General features: G+C 41.1%; 1 protein-coding gene across 1 annotated transcript in view; it reads right to left on the bottom strand.

Moving 5' to 3' along the window:
• Positions 1–1,088: 1,088 nt before the first annotated feature.
• The window catches only part of nr6a1a (nuclear receptor subfamily 6, group A, member 1a), a 103,722-nt gene continuing 87,360 nt past the window's right edge, over positions 1,089–17,450 (bottom strand). Inside the window, exons 3-10 of the mRNA XM_088301407.1 lie at positions 12,569–12,799; positions 10,652–10,707; positions 9,685–9,845; positions 8,101–8,331; positions 6,327–6,581; positions 4,138–4,259; positions 3,900–4,052; positions 1,089–3,665 (exon numbers count right to left, since the gene is read on the bottom strand). Of these exons, the coding sequence (XP_088157533.1) occupies positions 3,535–3,665; positions 3,900–4,052; positions 4,138–4,259; positions 6,327–6,581; positions 8,101–8,331; positions 9,685–9,845; positions 10,652–10,707; positions 12,569–12,799 (1,340 nt within the window). The 3' untranslated portion in view covers positions 1,089–3,534. The remainder of the gene's footprint in view (positions 3,666–3,899; positions 4,053–4,137; positions 4,260–6,326; positions 6,582–8,100; positions 8,332–9,684; positions 9,846–10,651; positions 10,708–12,568; positions 12,800–17,450) is intronic.

Here is a 17,450-nt window from a genome sequence, read left to right as displayed (position 1 = left end):
CGAGAATGCTTCACGTGAATAACAATCAGCATGCTGACATTGTCATGGGCATTCTTTCATCTTTGGTTTTGGATTCACGATAACAGGGCAGAAGTGAAACAAAAGATGACGCTAATTGATAATGACACAAAAGGAGTGGCGTAAACAAGAATCCCTGAAAATAGAGATTAAAATAGTTGTTGTGTTCCAGCCAGAGGTCAGCAAAAAAATTGCGGCTGACAGAGATGAACAGCGGCAAGTGTGAGGTAGAATGGAAAAGTTACAACAATCACGTTTGAAGCACTTTCATAAATCTGAGAGGTCACTGGGTGAAATAAACGAGAACCTAAGGGAAAATCTAATCAATGAATCCAATAAATAAGACCCCCCCCCCAAAAAAAATCACTTATTTGTAGTGTACGTAAAATGATGACAAAGAGGTAGTTTCAGCACAGATATCACAAACGACATTTTCCTTGTGTTAAAAAAAAAAAATAGATAAAACAATCCGTTACAACGTGTATTGCATTATGACAGAAATTGGCAGTAAGGTAGTGGAGATGAGTTATTTGAGTTGAGTAGCAGGATGCTACATAAAAGGGAAAATCTCCCTTCAGATCTTTTTTTTTTCCACTGTCAGATCTGAAATGTGTGTGATGTTCAATGCATTCCTGAAGTTACTTTGAGAAAAGAGAGTTGGTTGCGGCTGTTTTGTTGGCCACCCTGAACTTTTCTCATCTCCTTCAACTGCATCAATATTGCTCTGCTGAGAGACCTCTGTGGCTGCCTTTGCACGTTAGTGCTGTAAAGTGTCCTACTTTTTACCTAACATGACTCATCAATCAATGATGTTTCCAAGTCCCTGAGTTGAAGTTGTGGAAAACGAGCGCTTCGCCTCAGATCGCAAACTCCAAATTTGCCATAAAACAGCCACGCGGAAAACAGCTACTGATGTGGGAATTATAGTTTGTTAAATGCGTTAACGCCATTCCACAGGGATTTAAATGATTGTTACTATGAGGACAGAAAATGGAAACGATTTTCTGACTTGATCTGCATGGCTGCCAATAGAGTTGTTGTGAAACAAATCCTTGCATTAAGATAACAAAGTAAAAACAAAATACCAGTTTGGAATCCCAAGTGATCCCATGACACCTGATTTTGCATATCAAGTCATACATGAAAGGCTCCTAGATGTCAGGATTGTTGCATAAAATGTGTCTGACATCACATCACCTGAGTAACACTTTCATAAACTGCCGGGCACAAGGGAATAAGTCTTATACTGAGTCAAAAAAAAAAAAAGTTAAGAAACAGAAAATGAGGGGTCATCCTCCCAAAAAAACAAACAAACAAAAAAAAAAGACAATTAATACATGAGAAAAATAACGACGCAAAACATTCGAAATAACTACATAGGTAATGTACATGAAAACGTAAAAAAATTAAAAGCAGAAAAGATAACAGAAGTATTTGAAAGAGAAACACTGCACTGCTCTTGAGGTAGTGTTAAGGCTGCAGGTGCACACGGAGATATGGCTGATTGGGACAAGCAAACAGTCTGGAGATGCGCCTGCTTCGTCGTAAATGTCGAAAGCGGAACTGTCACTCCCCAGCCGGCACCCACTCCCCGTGTCGTTTCACTATCAAACTACATATCCACTTTCACCTGCATGAAGGCAGCGGGACGACCATCATGCAAATCAAGCGGAAACATTTTCCTACGGAGGACCTTCTAAGTCCTGAAAACTAAGTCTACTAACACAACAAGCACATCAGCACGATCGCTGGAGTAACTCCTGAATGCAATACATAACACTCACTTTACCCTGTTTCGATCCAGGCCAATAGAGACCTGAGAGAGGAACACACTGGGTGGGCAGTGGCCGAGGTCTAGGTCTCTGAACGTCACCGATGTGTGCAAAAAAAGAGAGTCGTTGCAATGACTGCATTTCAAATGGTTTGCACATAATGAAACTGCTAAAAAAAACAAAACAAAAAAAAAACATGAGGCATCGCAGAAGATGCTCAAGCAGTTCAAAAACTAAAGACCATTTTCTGCAATAATGTGCATATCCGTCACGGAGAGCAAGGGCCAGAGTTCGAGTCACTGCTCTAAACCGAATCAATCACACTAAAATCATATCACCACATCATAAAATGATTATCTGCAATCTTTGTGGCTGAACTTGAATCAGCACATAAACATTCATTTCCTAGTCCGTCGAGTCCCAATCTAATTCACTGTGCACCAGTTAGACAGTGACCTGAGACGGCGTTTGGTTCAGATCAAATCTAATCTTCTTCTGGTTTTGGGTCTGTGCAAAAACATGATTGGACCCGACAGGATCTGATCAAAGTCTAATGAGCAAAAGTCTTTGCTAGGCCGATGGGCATCGGGGAATCTTCATGATAAGTAGCTCAAGAAATTATTGAAGTAGAACTGCTGATCAGTTGTTAGTTTCCCCCTCAAATGACATGAAATCGTATCTGCTGAATGCATATGCGGGTGCAGGCTTAGCAGCATTTAGGAGGAAAAACTGGCAATGTGCTCATCTGTCCATCGGAGGGTCTCCCCTCGAATTAAGATTGATTAATTTCTTATACTTATCCTTCATTGACAAGAAATGTTTTGTGGAGCTGTCAGCTCCATACCCTTCAATGAGCATTTGAAAAAAGCATTGCATAATACTTTGGTCAAAAAAAAAAAAAAGAATTAAAAAAAGCAAAATAATAAAAAAGAAAAAAAGCAAACCTAGCTATCCTCCCTTACCCTTGCAATAAAGCCTTACATCTCCAGTCTATGATTGTAAAAAATACCCGTATATTCCTTTTCCAAAGAAGATCCCACTGATCCAAATAGCAGTCATCTTCACTCATGGAATGTTACGCCTCCCATAAGTAGAATGTCCGAGAGTCCATGCAGCTAAAGTTAGCACATCTTTTTCACTATCTAGTGTTTTCCACATCATAAAACATAATGTCTTAATGTTTGATTTGCACAGCTCCTTTGAACATTCAGACTCTGATTGAGATGCCAAAGCACCTGTTGGAATTTTGTGTAAGACTGGGCAACTCTTTACTAACATCACGGAAATAGCAATAACATCTTCCTGAGGTAGTCTTAAAACACTTGTTACGTGTGTCTATCTTCCCCCATCTGAATAAAATAAAGTATTTTTTCTTTCTTTCTTTTTTTAGTCTCGCTCTAACAATGGCAACACTGACACATTGAGCAAACTGGATACACACTTGTAAACTCCAAAGACCAATGCATCTATGAGCATTTGTTTTGTACAGAAGCATGTGCACAGTGTAAATCAGCATACATTCAGCTCTGTCGTGTAATAAATACAAAAAAAAAAGTTATTCAAAAAAAAAGAAAAATAAACCAAAACAAAAACTAGTTGCTTGTCACATTCATTAGAGGTGAGACCAGTCCCTCGCCTGGGGGTGGGGGTGGGGATGAGGAGCAGGGGTTGCGGGGCATTGGGGGAAATCGGAGGGAAAGGGAGTGGTCTGGGTTGGTTTATGTGGTCAGGGTCAGGGAGGCCTCTAATTCCCAGAGGAGGTGGTCACACAGGGTGACGGGCCCGTCCTGTAGCTGGTCAGACTGGATTTGCAGGAGTGCAAGACTGCTTTGAACAAGAGGGGGAGTTGCTCCAGAGGAACACTGACCAGCTTCCCTAGAAACACATACAACTGCTTTAGCATTCCTTTTGCTCATGCCTACGGGCACAGATGACAAAGTAAAACAACTTTGTGCTGAGGCCCGGTAGAGCATTTTTAGAGGACATCAGTCTTGTCCAAACACTAATAACACTAAATAAAAATATGGTCTTTTTGCAACTGGTGCCGTGTATCTCTGAATGCAATTAAACATCTTAAAGAAATAGGGCTAATTGTTTTACTCGTCTTACCTGCTATACAGCGGATCTCTGGCAGACACATCATGATCTCAGGAAAGCGTTTGGGCTGGTGCGGGTACTTGTACTCAGTGAAATCCTGACACACATACCAGTAGCGCTTGTTCAGTTGCTCAAGCTGAGAGATGTTTGACAGGCCTCTGATATCTGCAGGGATGCAAAAGCAATGCATGGACATGAGGACTAGAGGAAAGACTGAAAAAAAATAATAGACAGTAGTTTTCCCTTGTACCTTGGTTTAGGAAGTTAATTGCTTTCATGCAGGCATACTCCTCATTGCTGATCTTCAACTGGTGGAATTTGCGAAATAGATATATCAGCCTCTCCATCACCTCCATGCCGTCCTCACTGAAACTGACGAATAACACATACAATTTAACAGTAAGGCCTATTTCCACAAACCGTGCGTGTAGAAAAGGCTGCTCAGAGACTAAACTCCGCCCTCTTAAAGGAGCGTATAAAAAAAAACTTTTCTAGTACTGAAAACAAAATACTATCCATGATAATATCATTATCGGAATGTGCGTAAGGGTCAGTTTGTAAAAGATCCACAAAGTTTAATTCACCTCAACAAACATCTATGTTCTGATCTAATTCATCATAACAACGTTGAAATAGGAGCTGCCACTTTAAATCACACAACAACTGCTGAAGCACCAGACTACAAACTGAGGCATCAGCGTTGCGCTGTATATTAAGAGAAAGTCTGTCATGAGGCTATAGATAATGCCAACCTGATTTACACTCAGGCAACCCCCCCACATCCTTTATTAACAATAGTGAGAGACATAACATCACATGCCAGACAGATGGTGCTAGCCACAGCTCTGTATTGGGGAGTCGTCCTATTCATGGGCTGATTCGCTGTCCAATTCAAATTTGCTCAAAGTGATAGCGGGAATTATAAAGCTTTTTGGAGATATACAACTAACAGACTAGAACGTCTGGCTGTCTTGGAGAGTTGTTGCTGTAATATCCACCTTAATTCCTGGTTAAATATTGTATATATGTATATGTATATGCTAATCTGACAGCTAATGTTATTAAAAACAACTTTGCTTGTTTATCTATTTAACTAATCGCGCACTGCTCTCGCCCTCTCAGCGCATACGGTGAAACTGGCGCGCACCATGCACACACATTTCTAAACTCATTCCTACCCTAGTTTAACCAAAAAGCAGGATACCCCACCATTACCACATCCCTTCCAGATTCAGTGGTGTGCACACTCAGTTGCTGTAGTATAGTTTGAAGCGTACATTGATACATATAAACTCACACCTACCACTAACGTGACGTTGCGGGTGACACGACGGTCTGCTCCATTCAAGAAGTAAAAAACAGGGGTGTAGGTTACGAGCCCCTTAAACAGATTTTATTAAGGTTTTAATATGATTAAAACACATGAAAACAAATAATTATATTAATTTAGAGGGCAGATTTTTTTTCACAAAACTGTATTCAATGGTCTAGTTCAGGCGTGGGCAAACTATGGCCCAGGGGCCACAGGCGGCCCATTAAACGTTTTAATCCGGCCCGCCAAACTTGAAAAAAATTAAATGAATAAACCTTATTAATGTTTTGTCTAAATACTCTGGTGTGTCAAACACAGATATTTTGTTGTAATGCTTTTTTTCACTTTCAATTCAAATTAAATGTATTTTTTTTCTCCGATGAGGTGAGGTTACAAAAACACTCCTGCTCCGTCAAATTTTAGAACCCCCGGTGGCTCACCAATCAAAAAGTTTGCCCACGCCTGGTCTAGTTGGATGTATCGGTGGATTGAATTTTTTTTGTACCATAGCTGCATGATGTAACTTTTGAGCTCAAGTTTTTGTGATAGAGTGATAGTGGTTTGGCCGCCGAGTGCATGTCTGATGTTGCTCATCGTGGTCCAAGGGATGTTCAGGGAGATTGTGTGAATACTCAGACACATGGAAAATTAGGCGGAAAATTGCACAGGATGTGCATTTCATTTTCCCAATGCGGTGTGACCCCTGCGGTATAACTCCTAATGTTGTTAGTGCGAGTGTGAGCACATGCCAATTTTTTTTCTTTCTTTTTTTTTTGACCGGTAAAATGCGAAGCACCCTGTCTGATCCCTATGTTGACCAAATGCCCCAACCTTCGATGTGTACTGGCGCTTAAACTTTCAACACCCTTAAACCTCTAATGCTCATGCTCACCTCTGACCTTGAGTAATAAAATAAATAAAATAGCTCTGTGTTTGTTTTACAGTATGTCAGCTAAACAGCTAACTAATGAGTTTATTCTCAATTATTAAAAGAAGAGTTAAAAAGCAGCATTTAACTGATAACTTTGACTGAGGTGCTGGGTAAAGTTGTAGGCTGGAATACAAATGTTAATCTCGTGGAGTGATAAATAAAAGATTGCCACATTGTCATTCCCACAGCCGCTCACCCCTGCAGCTCGTCATCAGATGGCGTGTACTTGGCCGTGACATTGGCCAGGTCGCCGAAGATCTGGGCGCTGTAGATTGTGAGACAGGAGAGCAGGATGAGCTCCTGCCAGGTGGAGCTGAGCAGGCAGGTGTAGTCCTCGATGGAGAGCTCGCAAAAGAAGGGCAACTTCTTGATCCATGAGATCTGGCGGAAGAGCAGCTCGTCTGCCAGGCGACACAGCAAGGCAAACAGCTCCACCTGTGTGACCTTGTAGCTTATGCCAAAAAAAGACAATTTCAAGAGAAGAGGGAAACATTTACACACTTTAAATGGAGGTATTGTCATAGTGTGAGAAACCATAACTGGTGGAGTCACTATAAGGGACCAGGAAGGATGTGTGAAAGGACTTAAACTTGTCACATCTTAAAGATTTGGAGGAATTCAAGGCAATTCCAAAACTGAGAAATAAATTCAACTTGATTTTGTGATCGTGTCGTGTGTGTTGGTGTAACTAGTTCCATTTTGTGTCGCCGTCTTTGCCAGGCAGTGGCGTGCAAAGGTGGGCGCATCCACCTCAGAGGGGGCATCCACAGCACACTCCCATCTTTTTCTCCATTTGACGGGAGATTCGGCTGGGATTGAGAGGGGCATAAACTTCAACAAACAACGGCCTACTACCCCCCAACCATCCACAAGATTTGTCTAGGTTATCAACAATCGGGTATTTATGGGTAGGCTTACAGGGCTGTGATTGGGGGGATTGGGAAAACCTACATCCGACACGCTCAACAAATTGACAAATTATTTTTCAGGGCGCTTTGCAGGCCTCTGTGGCTAAGGCACTCTTGGATAGGACTTTTTAAATCTCAATACTTACCTTGTTAAATAATGGATATTGACTGCATTCACTGCTCATTGATTGCGTTAGAATATGCGAATAAGTGAAATTGCAAGATGCTACTTATAATCCATTCATCCATCCATTATCTATGCCACTTCTCCTCGCAGGGGTCGCAGAGGAGCTGGAGCCTATCCCAGCTATCTTTAGGCACGAGGGAGGGCACACCTTGACACACTCACACCACGGGACAGTTGAGAGTGCTCAATTAACCAACAATGCATGTTTTTGGAATGTGGGAGGAAACCAAAGTACCGGCGAAAACCCACGCAGGCACGGACGGGGAAAACATGCAAACACCACAAAGGAGGGTCGTGGCCGGAATTGAAGCCTGCACCTCTGAATTGTGAAGCCATTGTGCTAACCAGTTGTCCACCGTGCCGCCATGCCACTGATGTCACATAAAATACTATAGTACCAATTGTGGATGAACATTAACTGTGACAGTCGCTAACATCCTTAAACGACTGGATTTGTTAGTTTTTAACCAGTCCATGCGCATGCACTGTTAAAAGAGATCGAGAGCCAAGATGGCCCATTTTTCACTCACAAGCAGAGTTTCTTAAAAGCTCCTGTACCGCCTTCATTTATACATACATGCTAATCTATTATATAAGTGAAATATAAATGTTAAGCACATCCAAGTGTCTCTTTAACTTTGATTTTCTCAAATTTTAATTGCGCAAATTGAGTAAAACAGTTTGGGTAATAATTGTTTCCTGAGCTGGGCACTTGATCCTTTTTTGACCCTCCGACGCGACTTCGGTACTCTCCAGGCTTTGTTCATTATTCATAAAAATTGTCGTTGACTCACCAATCCCTAATGACGTAAAAACAGAACACACACTTTGTACACAATCTACTGTTTCCAGGAGGGGCGTATGTGTGTACTCACCCATCTTCTATAAGCATAGGGGTGGCCAGGGGAGCCAGATCTTCAGCTGCCACCAGCTGCAGCACTAATGGATGAGACTGTGGGAACAGGCTGCGGGGCTGAGGGGCCAGCAGACCAGACTGGGCAGCATAACTGAAGAGGTGCGGCAGGAGCTGGTAGTGGGTTGACATGGAGGTGTTGATGTACTGATCTCTGAGGGCAGCTGTGTAGCCATTCATCTCCATGGAGCGACTGTGAAAAGGAACAAAATAGATGTTCTTCTACACTGACCAGTTCATAGTTGTGTATTCACCACAAAAAAAAGAAGAAATTCTCTTACTTATATTAAGCCCTTGTCACAGAGTAAAAAATCCTAGCGAACACGAATTTTGACTTTTGTCAGGGTTCGTAAAAGGTTGCAAATTTTTGGGGGGGCGCAAAATCTATAATTTTGCTGACAATACCACGTTTGCAAAACAGTCCTACGCATTTCTAAACAGTCGTAAGACATGTCGCCAATGCTCGAGACCAAGAAACCATGGTTACGTCGACCCATTCGCGAGAAGCAGTCAATCACAAGCATTCATCGCTCAATGAAATAGCGGCGCCCATTCTCCACATCGATCATCATGCCAGGGGAAACAAGGCACAAAGAGGAAGGCAGTGAGGAGTTCCCTATGTTTTACAACGCCTGGTTGGTTGAAGGAAACGGTTGGTGAAAGAGAAATTTGAAGACAAGGGCCTGCACCAACCTGTAAGTATATCTAAATTATCGAAATCCATCTTTGACCATGGGCAGCAAAAAACGGAACACTGGGGTTCGTGCAAACGCCTGCCACACCAGGAATTGGCAAACGGTCATTAGCAGTGGCAAAGGAGTGGCAAATAGTTGCTAGTCTTTGCAATACTGTTCCAGATAGCCGCTTACTATTTGCCATCTGACTTTTGCAAGCACTGCCCCAAGCATTTCCACACTGTCTGTAAGCATCGCTAAAAGTTGCTAAGGAGAGAGGCGGCCCCCTGATTTTCGCCACCATTTGTCCGAAATCCAACATTTGCTACCTGCGCAGGCCGCTCGGTGAGATACAACCTTTAACGCTTGATAGCATTTAATCCTATTCTAGAGGGAAGCTGAACACAAACATTAACATGGGTATTGTACTTGCATGCCATGGCATATTCCACATTGGCATTTTGTTATTCTGCTCTACTTTATCTAAGATTGTATTTGATAAGACAAAGACGACTATTTCTCTGATTAGCTATCAGCTGCAAAGCTGAGGAGATAAAGCCACGAATATAAAATGGCGCTAAAATAAATATCATCACGCGAGGGCCGAGACACCATTTGTCCTTGTTGAGTAGAGATAGACAATGCACACTTCTTCATTACAAGAAAAACTGATAGTGCAGCGAGTTCTTTATGTTTGATGTCATCGCCGTGCCTGAAGAGCCGCAAACCAAGGCATTCTTCATGCGATGAATACTTTAATTCAAGTCTTGCAGAGATGAATGAGGTATTAGACTGTCAGGGCCGGCTCATTATCTCAGTGACGGACCGAGTGGCGATGATGCGCAATCGAGTGGATGAGACGAGCAACTCACTTGGATGACAGTGTGGAGGCAGGTGACGGCTGGTTGCCCTCCGAAGCGCCGTTGCTGGGAGAGCTGTGGTCACTGTCACCGTTGTTGCCCCATGTGTGCTCTGGGGCATCCTCCTTGAATTCCTGGCCTGACATGATGCGCTCAATTTCCTCTTCTGTGATCTAAAACATACACACACAGTGACACTTCTGGGCTCCGGGAAATTTACAGCATGTCCTTTTGACCAGAAGCTCAATTGCGTTGATTAGCGTGTACTACCACAGCATTGCTTTTCACTCAAATGTTCAGGAGCAAGGATACTTATACACAATAAAAAGGGACCTTGAGAGAAAGAAACAAAGTTGCGTACGTGTGTGTACACAATTGAAATTGCATGTCCATGCAGAGAGAGAACTGACAAAAAGCTTTATTTAATAAATTAGTATGTCATAAGTGTTTTTCAAAATGTCTGGCCCGGGTCAATTTGATTTCAGCCCATATACTAAAACAGCAATTCATTTCTTGTGAATAGAAGAAATGATTCTGCCTTTTAATGGGTGCCAACGTGTCAGTTTTTCTTCCTTTCATCAAATGAATTGAGCTGGAATGAATTGAGCGCATCTCCACTTCTCTCTTCAATTGTGTGCTGATGTTACTTAGCCTCATGTCTCATATTTTCTTTCCCAACCATTTTCACTCTTGCCAAAGTTAAAAACAAAGCCACAATGAATAGAGAATACTGTACTGATATAGTGATGATCCAACAAGGTCAAGGTTTACTATCGTTACATACTTCACAAGCATCCTCCCACCATCGCTATTGCTGCTCCAGCTCACCACTATTTAGGTGAATGGTTGCAGCTCTCATCATTATGCAAGCAACAAAATCCTGCCTTCAGACTGAAGATTTGTTTACACTGCGAGAAGCTCAGTGAATGTTCCGGAGAGAACACCTCTCGTAGTTATTGATAAGTGTCAAGTTATTTACCTGAACCGGCCCGATGCTTTTGTTCCTCCCTCCTGGCATGCCATCCTCTCGAATTGCTGAGTGGTAAAAAGAAAGAAACAATAAATGGTTTATTTTTCGTTTCAATATCATGATCAGTAGAACCATAGGGATTAGAAATACATTAGCTCTATCTAGTGGATGAATAAAATTAAATTCTCAATCCAAAGAATCCAAAAATTGACGATTGTGTGAAATTTCTCCCAATTCTAACAAAGGCCTTGCCTGTTTTGGTTGGCAAGCACAACTGGTTTTTTTTTTGTTTGTTTATCTTTAAAACAGGAGTCAATCAAATGAGTTTCTCGAGACATACTAAACTATAAACGTAATGCTCTCGGGCCATCAGGCTCGACAAGTTCCTGGTAGTGCGACTCACAATTTATCCAACAGGGGGCAGCAAAGAACAAACTAAACTCTTTTCATACAGGGATGTTAACGCCACTACGTTTAACATTTGACCAGTGTCTTAACATATTCCAGGAATCTTTGGAGTAAGTACACACAAGACCAAAATTATTCATAAATTTGGGCTCATAGTGATTTTTTATGGCTGTAAATGGCTGGGAATGACTGTCTGTATAGAAGTTAACAAAAACACCAATAAGTAGTAATGTCACTAAGCAGATTTATCATAACAGTGATGACAATATCAATAATACTAATAACAATAATAATAGTTTGCTTTAGAGAAAGAGCATCTTCTGAGAGACACTAAACAGTATTTTATAGGTTATCAATCATTATGTGTGCTTATGCACGTACACATGGACAGTATTTGAAAACTAGAAAATGCTTAGTGAAACAACAATACCGTTTCTGTAACTTTTAATGAGACTTTGGCACCTGTCGACAGCATGTTTGTCTACTCCTTGTGGGCAAACTGCTTAAGATGTCTCAGGTTTCAAGGGTGTGGCATATTTAGGCTCCTTCAGGAGATTTAGACCTGGGCTTGTTGAAGGCCGTTACAGAGTTGTCAGACATTTTGTTCTACGCAATTAGTTTCTTTATTATCTTGATGGATCCTTGCAGCTCAGGCCAAACCTTCTAACAAAAGGAGGTATATTTTGAGTTATTATTTGAGTTATTACACCTGAGATCATTGAGTCATTAAAGGGGAAGTCAAGTCAATTTTGTATATTTTTTACAATAATGTCCAGTCTAAACACGGCATCGTGATTAATTCTGTGTTTGTGGAATGTTATAATTGAGCCGTTTGCCATTTGCTGTTAACTAAAAAAGACATCACAGTTGCTCAGGGCTCAGGCAACAACCAATCACGACTCAAACCCAGAAAACAAGTGAAAATGGCCGCACCCCAAAATGGACAAAAATGGGTGGATTTTGAGGCCTAATTCATATTCTACAAACCAAATATTAATCCGTATGCCGTGTTTGGAGAACTGTGGATGTATAGAACATATTGTATTTAATTAAAGGGTTGATGTGACTTGTCAAGAAGAACCAGCTATGACTGGTCAAACCGCAAAGCTTCTTTCTTCGACAAGATTTGTGGAATGTCAACATGCATTCTGGCAAACTCCACTTACCAAGTTATTTTGTAACTTTTTTTTTTAACAAAGGGTACCAATAATATCAACCTAGGTCTGAACAGTAAGAATGTACATGTGTTTGGTGCAAGAATGTTATTCCTCTTATCTATATGTCTGCGTTTAATGTGAGTTATTCAGGTAATCTGCAAAGGTTGAGTCAAGGCAATTAGAGTCTTCTTAAAGGAACTTCAACAAAACAAAAAAAAAAGAAACCAGATTCAAACTGTCTTCAAGAACAGGTTGTGTTTTAAACATGTTTTTTTAGCTTTTCATTTTCATGTACTGCCTTGTCCTGTATTTGTATTAACAACGGATGTTGAGCCTTCGACGTTACCATAAATTGCTTTACCTTTGCGGTTCATCCCCATTTGCAGACACTTGAGTAGGCGGCAATACTGGCAGCGGTTGCGTTGCTTGCGTGACATCTCGCAGTTCTTGTCCCTGCTGCATCGATACACGCGCTTGTTGCAAATGCTGCGCTTGAAGAAACCCTTGCAGCCTTCGCAGGAAATGATGCCATAGTGTAGGCCTGTGGCTCGATCTCCACAGATAAGGCAAGTCCGTTGCTCAGCTGGATCATCTACAGAGGTTCAATGAAAATACAGGGAAAAAAGTCATCACTCTTCACTTGCGAGATTGTGTTGCCCCAAATCTTGGCCATGAAAAAATATGTAGGTGCAAAAACCTCCTTCCAGGCATAAGGTTTTAATTGCGATTTTGGGGGTGGTTGGGTCTTAAGTGCTTGCTGGGCGCTGACTAATCTAGTGGGATGTTAAGCTATAACTCTCATGTTGTGAAAGTGGAGGTGTAAGCAGCGCAAGGACATACATCTTGTGCATATTTTATTCAGGAGCTCTGTTGAGGATTTGATTACAGTCTCACCTTTCTATGCTCTAAACAACAGCCATGATTATTACAGGAACAGGCAACAACCTCACACTAAGTCAGAAATTAAGTAGCGAGGCATGAAATAAAAATGGTTTATCCTCTTATTGGTACTTTGCAGGTACATGTGTACAGTGGTGAAACATTCAGCCATTAAGGTGGCAAGAGGAGAACAAGTCTTTGAAGCTGATATTTGGTGTAGCAGAGACTTAAGAGTGGATTAAAGAGAAACATCCGACTGCAGTCTGCTCAAGAAACGTCTATACTCATCACGGTGGGTGCTCTGAAAATGTAACAACAGCAGTTTGAGGAAGCTGTCAAAAGCTTTTCCTAATCCCCCCGCCACATCTACCTTCATGCTATATAATGCGTATATAATCAACTGGAGAAGGGACGGACGAACGGCTTTCATGAGGAGCACACATTGAAAACTGTTAATAATTATCACAGAACAGCAGATAAGTCGATTGAATTGTTTCTCGACTGATTTGGCCCACCGCTGATCTGCAATGCGATCACATTTTTTTATTACATTTATTCCACACATTATAATCCTTCCACGGGGGTATCAACTTAACGCACAACTATGTATTTGTATTGCGTCACACAGCCAACATGATCAAACACATGCAGACATTAAAAGAGATCGCAGAATGAAAAGGGATTGGAAATATGAGAAACATGGCATGCTGTCTCGGTTTTGGGGGATGTTATTCCAACATTGCCGCTTCTGGCCAAGTGGGACACTATTTGACAGCGATGGGGGACTGCAGTCATGTGACTTGACTCCAGTCAGACGTGAATTGCCACTTGCGACTTGTTTGCCAAATACTTGGGAACGACTCAATTTGACTTAGGACTTGGTATCGGAGAGACTCAAATTGACTGTGACTTGGACTACATGATTTGACAAGTCAAAATATTAATAATATGAAATTGGCACTTTGCCTTTTTAGGAAGCAAAAGCAAGTAAGGAATAAAATGTGAGAGTTTTGATTTATTCGCACTAACAGGGCAACTCAGGCAATGCAACTTGTCGGAGTTGGAGGTTTGGATACCAGTAAAAAATATCTTAAACACAAAACATTTGAGTACACCTAAGTAACGTAACCAGGGGTGGGATGAAAAATGTCCGAACTGCACGTTTCCATTCGCATAGTCTTACAAAATACCTCCCGTTGACGTCCATTTAATAACAATGAGGTGAAGCGATGTGCACTTTGAAAGTAGCCCATACGCACCTACAGTAAACTTTGACCAGGGTGACCAAATGTCCTCTTAAGAACTACCTTTTCACATTCTGACTGGCAGGGTTTTATAAATTCATGAAAATGTATTGTTTAATTTGAATGACATTTTGTGCGACAAATAAGAGGCTGAGTTTTTTTTTTTTTAATTCTTTTATAAGAGGCAAAGTGTGTATTGTGGACACTGGCGTAGAGAGAGAAGAGATGACAGCATTATGTCAGGTCGTGACTTATTATCCTGGATGTATCGAAGGCTTGCTTACAAAGCGCACTCATTATGTTATGTTTTGTCGAGATATTGAATGTCTGAGTCAAAGAGATTATTGTAAATATTGATTGTGAATACCATGGTATATCTTTAAGTTTTCACAGTATGTGATGTGGTTCTTTTCTGCAGTCGATACATGATGTAGTCAGTAGTAAAAGAATGTAAATGAAAGAAAGTAAAAGAATGAGAAGAACAGCTGTTGGTTCTGAATTAGCAGCGGCAAACTGTAATTCAGTGAAAATGGGAGCCTGGTTAAAATAAAAGGACAATTGACAAACTGACGATTACGGTTTGGTTCGAATTGAAAAAATGTCGGACTGACGATGATGGAGTGGCAAATTTTTGTAAATTGCCCACCTTTGATTACGAACTGAGAAATAGTAACCAGAGGTTTGAGAATAAACGTGTTTTTATATTCTGGAAATGAATTTAATGGCTAATGGCAGCTCTCAGGCAAGCAATAATATACTGCACTCTGTTGGTCTTTGTTGACAGCCGCATAAAATTGTCACAGGGTATCATTTGAAACAAATGTTCGGCAATTTTTATGCGAGAAAGTTTCGAACATTTTAATCACCTATTTTGTTCATTGCGTTGATTTTATCCCTTCCACCTACAATTTGATTAAAATCTTACGGGGTTTACGCTATATGCTGCTTCTATTGAGTTTCCCCTTAATTCTTCAACAGCATTGCAGTCAACAAAGGTGTTGCAATCATCAAAGTAAATACTTCAAGTAATCATTAAATCATCATGTGGTAAGACCAACATTCTGAATGTGGTCGACTGATTCACTAAGATGGTTCATTTCATTGTCGTTCCCTCGTCGCCCTCACTGTAATGGCCAAACAAATGAAAAAATGAAACATTTCCATATTAATGGTATCCCTCTCCAATCTGGGATCTGAATGAGATTTCCAGTTCTCCAGCCATGTGTGGAGGGAGTTTTTCAAGTCAAATGTGGGCATCTGCAAGTCTTTCATCCAGTAGTCATCCACAGTCAAACAGTCACACTGAACGGAAAACCAGGATCTGGAAGACGCTTTTCGTTCCGTCTGCCACAAAAACCTTTCTTCATGCTCTCTCCACCTTCCCAGGTTAGAATGCACTCACAACACAAGTCTTTTGTTGTGCTCTTGTTTTACAATCACCCCTGGAAAGTGCTAGTGGGAGGAGCTTCCCAGTCACACCAGTTGGCAATTACTGCCATCTGTTATTTAAACTCAGTCAGAGCACAACGAAGATTATTATTTTAAAAATGCTAGTCAACATTGACTTCATGAAATCTACAAATAAGCGAATGTGCAATCAATCGACACATTTGCGGATTTTGTCACACATATGTGACTTCAATCAAGCATTTGTACATTTTTGGTACACGTGTGTAACACATTTGTGACGTGGTTACAGATACGGATTATTTTTTCACATTTGTGGATCGAAATACATGGTACATAAATACATAAATGGTTTTGCTTCAATTATGGCCGCACAGGCGCCACACTAACATTTAACTTTGATGCCGAGTAGGGGCTGCAAAATTTACTCTTACGGGCCGCAAATGGCCTCCGAGGCCGTAAGTTTGACACCCCTGGTGCCTCAAGTACAAACACTTGTGTGGCTTTCATACTAAAACACGGCGTATGGTACACGTACAAAAAAAAAAAATCCAGATGCGTGAATCCCTGCGTACGTATAAAGCCAAGTACATGCTCAATCAATGCGGAAACGTTGCAGTCCAAAGCTCCTCCCCCACCACGCACTTATATAAATATGCAAATTAGTATAAACAGTACCTGCCGGTGGGAATAGGTACCCTGCATGATCGGTGTTGTCAGATTATCAAGACATGAGTCACCAATGAAAATTGTGGTATTATACTTCACAAATGTGAGCTAGAGATGCTGGTAAATTAAATCATGGCTCAAAAAACTCTCATGTTTGGCACGCTGTCCTCCAGAGTGAACACTATTGAATAGAGTGCAATAGTAAAAACGTCCCCCGCCTCTATGACGCTCCAGTGGCTCTAAAGCGAGGAAAACATGCGCAAGACATCCAGGCTGTGAAGACACGCACATTGCATTGGCCACTTCACTCGATATATTTGAAAGTGTTTTTTTTTTCCACATGCACCCTTTGTATATGAGGCTCCTGGTCTACCTAATTAGAATCTATTGAAATTTGATTCGCTATAAATTTGAACAGTTGATGAGGTGAAAAAGGAATGTGATGTAACTTTACCCTTGAGATTTGACCAACTTTGCCATATTGTATTTAGTGGATATCCTGTAACCCAACGTGGTTTTCAGAAATCATCTCTGGCACATTGAAGACTTCAATTTTGGAAAGAATCTATGGCCTCATATACATGACACAAAAAAGATTGTCATCAGGTTAATGCTACCTTCCGGGCCATTAGATTCATTTGGACATCTGATTCATTTCAGAATCTTGTGCAATGCAGCAGACTGTTCTAAACATAGCAGGGACCTTTACCCTCTAGTACACATGTGTCAAACTCAAGGCCCGGGGGCCAGATCTGGCCCGCAACCTCATTTTATGTGGGCAAATCATCTGCATCAACTTCCTGTTTCTAGCATATTTTCTTCACTTTTAACAACACTGAGATATGAGATATTGCCATTTATTTGTTACCAATCCTCCTCTTTTAAAATAAATTGAAAAATTGCTGAACAATTACTTACAAGCTTCTGATTTCAAAACTAGCTTTCCAATCAATTCATATGGGTTCACAGTCATACCGGCCCTCTGAGGGAAACCATAACTACGATGTGGCCAGTCCACAAAAATGAGTTTGACACCCTTGGTCT

Source organism: Idiotropiscis lumnitzeri, chromosome 1 (assembly GCF_059441095.1).
Source record: "Idiotropiscis lumnitzeri isolate Australia: NSW breed Sydney's pygmy pipehorse chromosome 1, RoL_Ilum_1.0, whole genome shotgun sequence".
Taxonomy (NCBI): Eukaryota; Metazoa; Chordata; class Actinopteri; order Syngnathiformes; family Syngnathidae; genus Idiotropiscis; species Idiotropiscis lumnitzeri.
The sequence above is the reverse complement of the archived record's forward strand: the minus strand, read 5'-3'. Positions and strand labels throughout refer to the sequence as shown.